At 38.1% G+C, this 12,923-nt stretch overlaps 2 protein-coding genes across 3 annotated transcripts in view; one reads left to right on the forward strand and one right to left on the reverse strand.

The window, feature by feature from the left end:
* LOC103480654 (zeta-sarcoglycan-like) overlaps window positions 1–7,144 on the reverse strand; it is a 41,100-nt gene extending 33,956 nt beyond the window's left edge. For both annotated transcript variants that reach the window (XM_008435682.2, XM_017310606.1), the window contains exon 1: window positions 6,853–7,144. In XM_008435682.2, the coding sequence (XP_008433904.1) occupies window positions 6,853–6,891 (39 nt within the window). In that variant the 5' untranslated portion in view covers window positions 6,892–7,144. The remainder of the gene's footprint in view (window positions 1–6,852) is intronic.
* Window positions 7,145–9,881: 2,737 nt separating this feature from the next.
* On the forward strand, window positions 9,882–12,587 carry LOC103480656 (dynactin subunit 6-like). Its single transcript, XM_008435683.2, has 7 exons — window positions 9,882–10,020; window positions 10,251–10,315; window positions 10,408–10,513; window positions 10,599–10,687; window positions 10,887–10,934; window positions 11,953–12,095; window positions 12,178–12,587. Exons 1-7 carry the CDS (start codon window positions 9,986–9,988, stop codon window positions 12,274–12,276), a joined length of 585 nt encoding a protein of 194 aa, XP_008433905.1. The 5' UTR covers window positions 9,882–9,985; the 3' UTR covers window positions 12,277–12,587.
* Window positions 12,588–12,923: the final 336 nt, after the last annotated feature.

Below are 12,923 nucleotides of genomic sequence, written 5' to 3' on the forward strand. Positions count from 1 at the left end.
CACAAGATTCTTCACTATTCTGACCAACCAAGTGGGTTTCATTATAGAAGTAATAAAAAGAGAAAGGCAAACTTAACACTGTCTTTGGGACACTAAGTTTAGTTAATGTGTTCAAAATTGAATTTAATATAAATTTCCAGAAGCTTTAAGAACAAAAAAAAAAAAGAAAAAAACTGCATATAATCCGTAGCTGTGTATTAATGGTACATCTGGTCAGCAAAATAGGGTCAACCAATCCCAACCAGCAATAAGTTAAGTACATCACAGCTTACAGTAGAATAAATCCCACTTCATTTATAGCTTTTTTAAAAGAAAAACAAAGTCACTGAACCAAAGATGCTCTTAAGTATTTCAGTGTTGCTCTATGCCAATGAAAAAAAAAGAGGGAGTTTAATTATTACCCCATTTTCACTACATGCGTGTATTACCCCACACAAAACAGGAGGTTGAAATTTAACCACAAATATTACACCCATGATCAAACTCAGAAGACTGTCATAAACCTGTAGCCACTATGAACTTTAAGGGGTAACACAGGCTGTGGATTGAGTGCGTCGTATCGCAAAGGAAAGCCATCTGCTGCCACAGCATGAGTCTGCAGGTGTGCAGGAAAAAAAAAAAAAAAAATCATATCTTCTAGTGTCTGAAAAAATAAGGTGATCAGCAGAATCTAATGTAGATGTTAACATTTTAAGGATGGCACAACACCGTTACTCGAACTTGAAGCAGTGAGTGTATTTGGACAGCTTACCTCCATGAGAACTGCGATGCAGCACAAATCTGTGTTGGGCATCCCCTTGGGTACATTTATTGTGGAATTTGATGCAGTAAGAGGTTTTGACCGACTTGTGCACACCAAATGTGCAAAGTCTGTAGTTTTTAGCATGATGTATTAACACTTACTGCCTCATACTGACTTTATTGCTGTAGTTCACCAAGAGGTCGTTGCTTGTACATATTTGTTTCTTCTGTGTGTTTTCTTGGCACAAATTTTAATTTAGAAATTGGCAAAGAACCTGGAAATATTCTTTAATCTACCTTATTCCCAGCTGGCTAATTTTGGTCTAACAATTCTGAGTTACCATGGGCTTCTTGACCGATTCAAGTAAAGGTTTTCCTTACTTGGCCTATTAGTTTAGCAAGCCTCGTCTTGGCAGGTTTCCTTTAGATTTTGGACAATCTAGTGCTATGACATGTTCCAAGTTTCTAGTATTGCTTTATAAACTAATCCAAATTTAAACTCCTCTAGAACTTTTTCCCTGCCGTGTTCCTTGGTCTTCATGATGCCGATTGTTCACAAATATTCTCCAACAAGCCTGAGGTCCTCAGATCAGCTGCATTTTCTAGAAGATTACATTACAAACAGATGGACTCGGTTTAAAAACAAAGGTGACTTCTAAAAGGCATTTAATTGCATTTGATTTAATTTTGGTGCAATACGAAAGATTGAATGCATATACGCACAATGCAAGATATATTATATATATATATACACACACAGTTGGACACACCAAACAAACCTGTTCCACAGGCTTCATTCACTCTCTAAGAGGTCATTTCTATGGATGAACACTTTTGGTCACATTTGGAAGTGGTGGCAGATGTCTCACAAATCGACGTTGCGACTTGGCAGCAAGTACAAATGATCCACATCACTGACCTAGAAATGTCAGCGAGTCCAATTTAACCAGTGTTACAGTGAAGGGACAGGAGTATTATCAGAGGCACCAACAGAAAGTCGCAAGGTTTAGCATCACAAAAGTCATGTTTTGCAGTCACAATTCTTTGTAGGTGGAGTGTTGCTAGGAGTATCAGACAATTTTCAAACTTAAACATAATCTACAACATATTTAATGTGGCTCTGATGCATATTTGCCAAGAAAAAAAAATTGCTTTAAAACAATATTTTAGTCAGTTGACCAGCTGCTTAGATTCACTCACTGCATTGTTGCCAGGGGAAACTCAATCACTTGCAAATTTTGACAAACCACCATACTCGGCACAAGTGGAGTCTGTGATTTCTTATCCAGACTATTAATGTATACATCAATCTGCCTCCAAAACGTTAGCTTTTCTTGATTCAATTATCTGTTATGAACTATCAGATACTTCATTATGTCAGATATTGCAGTCTATTACAACCATAAAAAGGAGAGGGCTGAATGAGATCCAACAAGAGCAAGAGAGGTTTTCTACCCAAATGGTACTTATATGGTTGATAAGTGCACCATATTTAAAGCATTAGTTTCCTTTACATTTGAAGTGTAAAATGCTAGACAGGCAGTGACGTTCATAGCAGGTGAGGCACCGACTTAATTATAACTGGATTTACAAATCTAGACCCCCTGTATGTTATCGTTTACATAAGGAAATTTTGCGCGTGCGTACAATGCTGGAGGGCAAAAAGACTATTCTTTGACATGTGATGCTTAGCCGCAGAATAATGCCGTTATCTCAATCAAACTTAGACATGTAGATATTAATTCCGTGCTGTGCTTAACAGCAAAGGGAGAAACCGTTAAAATTACAACTCAAAACCACGTCTTTCTCGCTCCCTGTACCAGCGCAGCTACTGTACGGCTGTTACCGTCACTTACTCTGCAGTTGTGCAGTCACAATGTTTGGGTTCATGAGCGCCCCCAGTGATGAGGCAAGAGAACTGCCTGCCTCACCTCGAATCTGTTCTCTGCCGTTTCTGATCGCTCCTCAGCACACGAAACACACACAGTTGGTGACAATAAAAAACACAGTACATTAAATACATAAGCTAAATTATAGAAAATCAGTTCATACATTAAATGTTTTTAACCATTTTATTGGCAACGTACAGACAGGAGGAGCTTGCTCCCATAGAATAGCAACCAGTGCAGTTTGCGAGAGGTTGCGCAATCCCAGGTGAAGCTCAGCTCGCTGCTGCCTCACCGGCTTCGCTTCTAAGCATTTGAATGGGAAAATGCGAAAATTCAGCAATTTTGAAGAAAAAAAAAATCAGTTTTGGTTAAATTAAATGAAAAATAGGTACTTTATAATACAAACCACAGGGTGAAAATATCTTTATACATTTTATTATACATTTTTCCATGCCTCCCCTGACCACACGTCACTGTACACAGGTAATTATACTTTGGATGCAAAGAAAATGCAATGTAAGCAAGCTGGACCAGTTAAAGTTCAGCTCAACAACAGTTGGGCACTTTAAGTTAGCAGCTACAATACAAATATCTGGAGGAATACACATACTGCATCATTTCTCTTTATGAAATCTTATGTAAAATTATTCACCACTTCAACAAAGTATCTAAAAATCAACATTTAAAATTGGCAATTTACCTCATCAATAAGTCTTCTGTGACTTTACCAAGCCATGAGGAGCATAGCTGTAAAGCAGCAGGACAGATAATGGGCTCGCCTCACGGAGGTGACGTCGCTCCATCTCCACTCATTTCCTATGAACGTGTGTGATGAGGCCAATCACTTGCTCTTGTCCAGCCAAGCTACTGGCAAAATTTGTGTGTGTGAAATTTTGAGCTGGTACATGTAGATATACAAACACAAGCTAATGAAACACAATAAAGTTGAAAACTGTTCAACATTTATCACCACCACTGCCATTGAGTACTGTGTGTTGGTTCATCTCAAATGGTGGACAGTCTTTGCCTTTTGTCATCGTTCGTCACTCCCTGTGCATCAAGGCCATAACTAAGGAGATACACTGTGAAAGGATATAGTATTCTTTGCAACAAGCGCTTGAAATGGAGTGCTAAATTATGCAAGTCTTTTGTATCAATATAAGAAAGGTTAAAGATTACTTGTAATCAGGGAGGAGCCAGGGAGTTATCCAGTCACCCTGTAAAGTCATTGGTTGTTCCCATGAGCCATCAATGGCAACTGGGCAGATGTTCAAGTTATAATCTTGTCCAATATTCATACTGCACATTAAACACACTTTGTTGTAAGTTTTTATATATTTAATACTTTTCTTTTTGAGTACATTTGTATGAACCTATACATGTCTCATTGCTGCCGTTACATCTGGATCTGACACTAAAGAATCTTTATTCTAGTAACTGGTGATATTAACACAAAGATCAAAACCTTGATCTCAGGCAAGAAAAAAAAGCAATACTATAGAAATAAGGAAATTGGTGTATAAAAAAGTCATTTTACTACACCCATTATTAAATGTGGCAATTACCATCTTCACATCTGAAAATGTGAAAGTTTGCTATTGTTTAAACAGTAACAGCAGCTTTTGTATAACACAATTGCTGAAATAACTCTGCAGCTCACAAAAAAAAAAAAAAATATGCACACCATCATGAACAGATGGGTCAGAATCCACACGGATGATTTACCATCCACAGTCCTTGTTACACACGCTTTCTATTATTAGAAACCAAACACCTACACAGCAGCATGCTACTTTGAGGTGGAATAAGCCACAACATCTCTGCAGGTGATGCTGTGAAACTATCCACATGGACTTGCTGCACAATCCAGTCTTTGAAAACTCTGCCTCATTAATCCCATTCATAATTGAGCAATCCCATTTTGCTTCAGGGAAAGATTTAAAAGAGTTTTGACAATAAAAACTTGCACCTGCAACCAGCTAAAGCCACCGATGAGCCAGCAATTACCCAGCAGTCCCGTCACGCTGCCAGTGCAGCTCATCTTCACCAATTATTGTCGAGGATGATGGTCTGCATGCCGCTTTGATCAAGCGATGACATACTGCAGAGGCAGCAGAATACAGCTAAGAAGACAAATAATGAAAGGAAATTAGGACGTTATTAATGTTTGATGATGTTAATCAGCAAAAAGGCCCGCTCGCTCTCATGCAGCAGCGCCGCTGGACTCCCACAAGGCTGCCTCAGCTGGAGGCAAGAAAACATTTGAAGTGCACGAATGATTATGCACAACAAACGGACAATCATCCTCAAGATCTGCCAAAAAGGAAGTTGCTTGTTTAGAAATTCTGTTGGCTTTTTAAAATTTTTTGACAGACTAATCAAAGCGACCTGATTGCAACCAACTGCAACTGGAAGAGCCAATTACGCTTCTCTGTGCGCAACTCGTGCATTGACGTTACTTTTTTCACATCTTGTTGATGTGACAAGCATGCTTGGAGAGGTTACCACTGTCAATACTCATCCATCTTACATGCGAAATCCAATTTTTCTCCCCCCCGCCCCCCTTTCCTTTTTCCCCTCAGGCTCCTTCATCTCTGCTGGCGCGACAATCACTGAAGTTTGTCACAATGGCTTCATCGTTTGGCAGGCAGTGCCCTTTCTGGGTGGATGGCTGATTGATGGATAGAGGGACGGAAAGATGGCCGGCTGTGCACTTCTTTTGACTCAAAGCATGTCGGACCAGCAGAGATGAGTGATGTCCAATAAGTCCAGCACAACAAAAAGGTCGCAGCAGAAGGCCTGAAACCAATAAGACTGAACATCAGAAAGGTTTTTCCATCCAGACAGAACAATACTTCTGGCTTTTAAGAATAAGTTTCGGCACATGCACACAAAAAGTCTTTTCTGTGCACCTCTGTGTATTAAAGTCGAGAGCTGTTAAGTCTCAGACACTTACAGCACTGACAGTTCCCTCTACTGTGATGATTGCATAGGGGAGGAGAGACAAACTGCTGATGTAAACAGACAAACACTTCCCCACAGTAAACTCCTACCGCTCACTAATCCCCTTGGAAATCCTCAGGGAGGCCGGTAGGACCACTTTTGGACAGCATGCACAAGCGTCATTTGCATTCATTGGCCAAATTCCCAGCGGATGTGTAATACTGAACGCTGCATTGTCAAGGAAAGTAATGCAAGAGAGCCCCGTTTTTTTTGGATGGGAATATTAAGTAACTTTTTTTATTTTTTTTATTTCTTAAGTCATCTTCCTAGAGTCTAACAAGCCACATGGTTCATAAAACAAGACGGAAGAGAAACTTGCAGACTTGTAGGCAAAGTGTTGGATCAGCTCTGAGCTGGTTTTTATCTGGGGTGATTTCCTGACTGATAAGCGTGAACCAGTAAGCCCAGAGCTGAGTGAGTGTGTGTCTGTGTGTGCTAGCTGGACCTGAGAGCTCAGTCAAACAGAGGCTCTGCTGTGTGGATTTTACACACAAGATATCTCTTTTTATTATTTTCCCTCCCCTTTCTTCTTTTTCTTTGCACTGCAGCAGCACGGAGAATGGGATGCACATACTGTACCCAGAGGTTACTGCCTCCCCTCACTAGAGTGGAATGATAATGAGAAAGCATGCAGGCGGAATATTCATAGGCTGTCACATTACTGCGATTCTTGAAGAGGGGAGTGCATACACTATGGGGTGTGCTGCAAGAGAGAGATATGTGAGGAAGTCCAGGTAGGCTCCCTGAAATGTTTGGCCAGGCACCTTGATTACTATTAATTTTATTCCTGCCTGGAGGGAAGAGATGCAGACAATTGCTATTCATATTTAATCAGATTAAAACTAAAAAAAAAAAAAAATGTCATGGCCGTACTGAAACAGAAGCTGCACCTGTTGCAAAAGACTAGTGAAAAACTGGAGTTTGTAACTCAAAGAAATACATAAAATAAGGGATATAAGCATTACGGATATATTTAGAAATGGAAAAGAAAATTTACATATAATTTGAAAATTATACTAAAGCAGAGACTTTGTAATCATGTGTAAATACATGTAACAGATGCATGTTATAAACAAAATGCATTCAAGTGAAAAATGGTCATCTTTCTTAAGACTTAGCAAAAATAAATAAATCTTTGGAACATTTATTTTCAGTAAAAATATACATTTAAAAAATCCCCACACACGTTTAAATCAAATACTAAGCTTTAACACCTTACCTTGAGGTTCTCTATATTGAGGGTTGCCGACTGCTCCATTTTCCGTCCTCATCTGTTTGTTACATATTTCCACAAAGTTGTTACAAACGAGATTTCAGTCCCGCCTCGCTTCCAAACAGCTGAGGGGAGCTCCGTTGTTTTATAGTAAGAGCTGTTTTCATTCTCAACTACATGTTAGCCGCCAATTAAAGGTGGCTCGTTAATGGCTATCAGTGTTTAACGAGCTGCAGGTGTGCAGATTCAGGTGCTCACCTCGGTTGTCCACTTTCCAGTCATACGCTCCTCTTCAAAAACTCAGCCGCCAGTAAGTGTGACGTAATCACGCACAGCGTTTCCTCCACGGGATTTCAAAATAATCATCTAACGTGAGCTACATTTAACTAACTATATAAAAACTACAAGGGTACCTATTTTTACACTTGTTGCTATTCTTCTACAAAATAAATGCTAAAAAATGTCTTTAAAATACCTTTTGTGTGATTTACACCCGTGAATATATTTCAAGAACATGAATACTGAACCATCAAAAATAATGTAACACTCAGAGAAAATGTTCACATACACTCCAACATTCCTGGTTGTGAATTTTGCCTTAACTTTTCAAGGATTTATTTGGAGGAGTGATTGTAGAGCAAACATCTAGTGTTTTTTTTTAAAGAAAACTTGATGCATAGCTTTGTATTTATTCTACAGTGTTAAAATGCATACGTACAAGCTCAAGTATACAAATTTTCCCACCAACAATTGGTTAATTGTTTCGTCGAACGTTTTATCTCAACTGCTTTTTGTAACCAAAATTGAGCTTCTTCCATCATTCTGTCTTAATATTTGATCACTTTATGGCGAGATTATTAGAGTTCATTTAAAATGTCTGGTTTTCTTTGCACAGATCTGACTTCTGAGAAGGCCCTTCCACAACCTTGTTCCTGCTTCTTTCGAACTAAACACACTTTTGATGACGGGGCTGTTGATGCATGCACACTTTTTAATCATCCAACTGTTTTTTTCAGGTCAAGTTGAAGAAATCGAAAGTAGTTTTTCTTCTACATTATTCCTTCCACTTTGTGCAATGGACCAGCACAACTGACAGCCAGACACACCCGAAGCATAATGCTACCACCATCATGCTTGACAACTGCTGTTCTTGTCAATGTGGCCTGATAGCTCAATCTTTGTCTCATCCGAACATACAACTTTACTCGATTTTATTGTGAAGGTCCCGGCTTAGGTCATATCCGGATTAGCAAGGTGAAATGTGTTTCGCTTCATCAAAGCATCATCGTGGCTCACTTCCAGCGGCTGCGGGTTGGAGACGCATACGTACGCGCGCGCGCGCACACACACATTGACACACCAAAAAGTCACAATAAAAAGTCTATTTTTATAGCAAATAGTGCTGACTGCGCGTTTTCATAAAAATTCTTAAAGTGATGATTTATAAATTACTTATTTTTTTCCAATTTTTTTTGGGAAATGTCGCGCTCTGCAGGAAGCTCAGCCACACTCAACTGGGGAATGAAATAAAAATAAAGATATCTTAATAGATTTAGCTTTTTGTTTTACACTTACACGACCCTGAACGAATTGCTTATTATACAATATTTGGCTTTAAGAAAATGTATAGATTGTTATATAATAGGAAATAATAGGAAAGTTGGTGGAATAACTAAAAAAATAAATAAAACACAAATTAGACACGTGCAAATGGTCTAACACATTTACCGAGCAGTGGACTGATGTTTTATTTAATCTTGCTGGGTCATTTAGAGAATTTAAGTAGTAGTTGTGGCATCCTGCTGCAAAGTGAGATCAGCATCTCCATAAAGCTCGTCAGAAGAAGGAAACATAGTCCTGGTTAAGGGCTGCTATGACTTTTTACACCAGCAGATGGCATGACTCCTCACCTCAACAATAACTATCTAAACTTTCACATGCAGAACCTCAGATATCTCTGGACCAAATTACTGTATTTGTTGCTTGACTTTTTTGTTTTTTTGCAAATGGCATTAACTTTGGACCGCTTATGTATTTTGAGGTGGGATTTTTATTTTTTAGGATTTGTTTTCCTTCAACTTAGTATTTTAGACTAAACACACTGTGTTCTTTCGGTATTTGCTGTGCAATCATCATTCCCAATCCTGCTTTAAAGTATGTACTACCATTCTATTTTTTCACTTTTGTTACAATTAAAACGGAATGATTACTGCTTCCCACTTCAGACACAAACTACTCTTTTTTTATTTATTAGAAATCTGGCACAAACTTTAGATGTTTGTTTGCTTTTCTTAAAAAAATACATAAGTAATATGCATTACTAAAACATGGAATAATATAAGGGTCTGTGATGAAACTCCTTTATCTGTCATAGCGGTTTGTCATGGAAGGAGCTCCAGTTCTGCATCAGCTTCCCACAACAGCTGTGTGGGATGGGAGACATTGTCCAACAATGATGTTATTTTAAACCAAGCAAGTGTGTAGTCATACATAATATTTTATATCTTTTTCATATTAGATATATATATGAAAAACATTATATAAGAACAAACATACAGAATTCTGTGAACCCTTATATTCTTTAGCAATGCCTTTTTTGGCAACACCTGCCTTGTGGCTGCCTATTGGTCATCTGTTATTCAACAACCTTTTCTGTGATTATGTAGGTCATAACATGGCTACAGCACAAAAATGTCATTGTTTTGATGTTATAATCTAATATTTTTTGACAGAATGAACTGCAGGTTTTTTCAACTGTAAGTTGTACTAATCGAAGTGGTCAGAAATATACCAAATTAAAAATACTACTGCAGATATTCCATGCAGTATCGATTTATTTTTAATTAACTCACTGAAATTAATCTCTAATAATAATAATAATAATAATAATAATAATAATAATAAGAAGAAGAAGAAGAAGAAGAAGAAGAAGAAGAAGAAGAAGAAGAAGAAGAAGAAGAAGAAGAAGAAGAAGAGAAGAAGACGCACACACACAATTTTACAAGTAAAATTGTCTTGTAGTAACGTTAGTAGGACGATAGGGGGCAGCATCAACCCTTCTAGCCATCATAATGGTTCCGTGCTCGACTTTTGAAGGATTAATAATCAACTGTCGACCAGCCAGTTCGCTGTCGCAAGGATGTCAGACTCGAAGCAAATTATTGCACCTAAAAGGTATTTATATGAACTGATTTTTATCTACGCATATGTGCTTATTTATAGTGACTAATTTGGTGATAATTTCTGTCTGGGAAAAAAAAAAATTAAATCATATAAATTCACAAATGATTCGCGGAACCTTTATTGTAAGGATGTAACGGTGACGTATTTCTCCTTACAGTCGTGTTTACCGACCACATTGATGGCTTATTAGATTTTCTTTTCTTGTATGAACTGCGTTTTAGTGCTAAAATAGCAGCTGGGGCTGTTGTGTGCGTTGAGAGTGAAATAAGAGGAGACGTCACCATTGGTGAGCCTTTTTATTTTGACACATTCAGTCAATGGAGTCTATACTCCAAACATCACAGTTGTACCAAAAATGTATTGTTTTTGCTCTCTCAGGAGCTAGAACAGTCGTCCACCCAAAAGCTCGGATCATAGCCGAGGCAGGGCCCATTATAATTGGGGAGGGTAATCTAATAGAGGAGCAGGCTCTTATCATTAACAGGTAGGTGTATATGTGTGTGTGTGAATGTGTTTTAAATTTTAATCTTTCATTCGTTCAAGGGTTTTAATCCGTGTTGTGTCCGTAGTTACCCTGAGAATATAATGCCAGACTCGGAGGGAGTTGAACCTAAAACGATGATCATTGGGACCAATAATGTTTTTGAAGTGGGGTGCGGTATCCTTTACAGATCATGTATTGTTAGTCTTTAATGAATATATCACGCATATGTTAGTGACCCAATTAATTGTGCAGTAATAACCAAAAAAAAAGTCAACTGCTGCAAATAAAGAAATAATCCACCAGGGGTCTCCAGAGAGCAAACAAGTGTATATTTGTTTATGTATCCTTTTTAAAATCCTTCATTCTGTCTCAGTATCCCAAGCTTTGAAAATTGGAGATAACAATGTGATCGAGTCCAAGGGTGAGTATAGTCTTCATATTGTTTTCTCGAGGCCTGCAAGTCAACCGTAGCTAAAACCCATCCAGTGCTTTGAAGAGGATTCACATCCCTTTAGACCTCTTCACATTTTGTCACTCTATTATAACAAATGTCATTGTTTCAGGTGATAGATCAACACAAAGCAGTGCAGCGTTGTGAAGCGGAAGAAACAAAAAATTACCTTTAGCATCAAATCTAAATCTGCGATATGCATTTAAAGCCTCTTAGTTGTAAATAAAGTAGTTGTAAACAGTAAATAAAACTTGGCCTTTTTGTAAGAGAGAAAAGAAGAAGGTCAAGAAAGCTCCCCTGTGCTGTTTGGTCCATGCCTTGTAAGAGATACAGCAAACATAGAGAAGAAGGTCAATTGTCTAAGATTGAACTTTTTAGGCCATTCCAAATTTGAGTCTGTAGCGTAGCAGCTACAAAAGTTGCTCAATAACAGACATGCGAGTTCCCTCTGGAATGTGATGGTATAAAAAATAAAAAAAAACCCTGACAGATACAGAGAAGAAAATTTATTTACTATAAAATATTTGATAGGAGGCTTGAATAGACATGATGTTTGTGTAGGAAGGTAAAAATGTGTGTGGATAAATTCTGATAATTTAAGTTTTAAGCTGCACCCTTTGTTCTTTCTACTTGCTTCCAAGACTTACTTGTTATCTTTCAACATTGTTTTTTTTTTTTGCCACCTATTTAATGTCAGGCACTCATTAGTGATCATGAGTGGGACCGTCCTAAATAAATCACACACAGCAGATAAAGATTATCTGAAAGTTATGTCTTGAAGAGAATCCTGTAAAAACCTGACACCATACCTGGCCTCTTTAAAACACTATAAAAAAATCTCAAGAGACAGTCACACACATTTAATTAGCCAATACAGCAAAATTTTAATTCTACTAAATGGACAAGACTAATTATCTTGCTTTCTATTGCTCTTCTGGAGACGCTTTTTCCCCCATTTTTTAAATTTTTTTTTGTTATTTAACCACAGCTGATGTGGGGAGAAACGTGATACTGACCAGCGGCTGCATCGTCGGCGCGTGCTGCCAGGTGAACACGTGCGAAGTCGTGCCGGAGAACACGGTAGTTTACGGCTCAAGCTGCATCAGGCGCGTGCAGAGCGAAAAGCCGCAGGTCTGTATGCACCCCTTCAGTTTCAGGCAGAGGAAGGCCTTGTTGGCTTTGCTCTGAAAACAGTAATCGTTTCATTTTACAGCCACAGACCCTGCAGCTCGACTTCCTCATGAAGATCCTTCCCAACTATCACCACTTGAAGAAAACAGTGAAAGGAAGCGGCACGCCTTTGAGAAACTGACTCGAGAATGGCGTCAAAAGAAATCACTAGCAGCTGCAGTCAATCAGGATCGTTAGTAAGATCTGAAAACACAGAGACACTTTAATTTCACACTTTATGCACTTTTCTTTCATCCAATTGTGTTGCTTTGCCTCTATTACCAAAAAAATAACCAAACCACACCTCTTCTGCTCTTTTACTTTTGGATTAATGTTTAGGGGTTTTTTTCTTTAATTTTTGAAAGTATTTGCACTTGAAGTCATAACTGTGCAAAGAAAGTAATTGAAAAACTTGAAAAACATTCCAATAAATACTCAACGTGAGATTACAAATGTTGTACGGCCTATGCTTTATCACCACAAGATGGCAGTGTTGAGCAACAGTCTTTATCCTTTCTGCTTTTTAAGATCTTTTGCTTCATCTGGTGATGCGTCGTATCAAACTGAATATGTGGGTATTTTTAATGCCACTAAATATAGACTATGGGTGTTTTTTTTTTTTTTGTTTTGTTTTGTTAGCTAAAAAATATCCCTATCTGAAGTTCTCATCCACAAATAGTTTCTGCAGCTGACACAAAGAGCTGCTGTATATTTGATCAAGGTCATTTACTGTATAACAGTGATGCCCCCTTTTGTGGATTTGATGGCAATTTGTACCCCTCCAAATAT

This window comes from Poecilia reticulata, linkage group LG18, assembly GCF_000633615.1.
Source record: "Poecilia reticulata strain Guanapo linkage group LG18, Guppy_female_1.0+MT, whole genome shotgun sequence".
NCBI classification, from domain to species: Eukaryota; Metazoa; Chordata; class Actinopteri; order Cyprinodontiformes; family Poeciliidae; genus Poecilia; species Poecilia reticulata.

Excerpts from the sequence above, each read along its gene's own strand:
- LOC103480656 (XM_008435683.2), top strand. The coding sequence starts at position 9,986 with ATGTCAGACTCGAAGCAAATTATTGCACCTAAAAG. Across the intron at positions 10,514-10,598 it reads CAGGCTCTTATCATTAACAG|TTACCCTGAGAATATAATGC; the intron begins GTAGGTGTATAT and ends TTGTGTCCGTAG. Across the intron at positions 10,935-11,952 it reads CAATGTGATCGAGTCCAAGG|CTGATGTGGGGAGAAACGTG; the intron begins GTGAGTATAGTC and ends ATTTAACCACAG.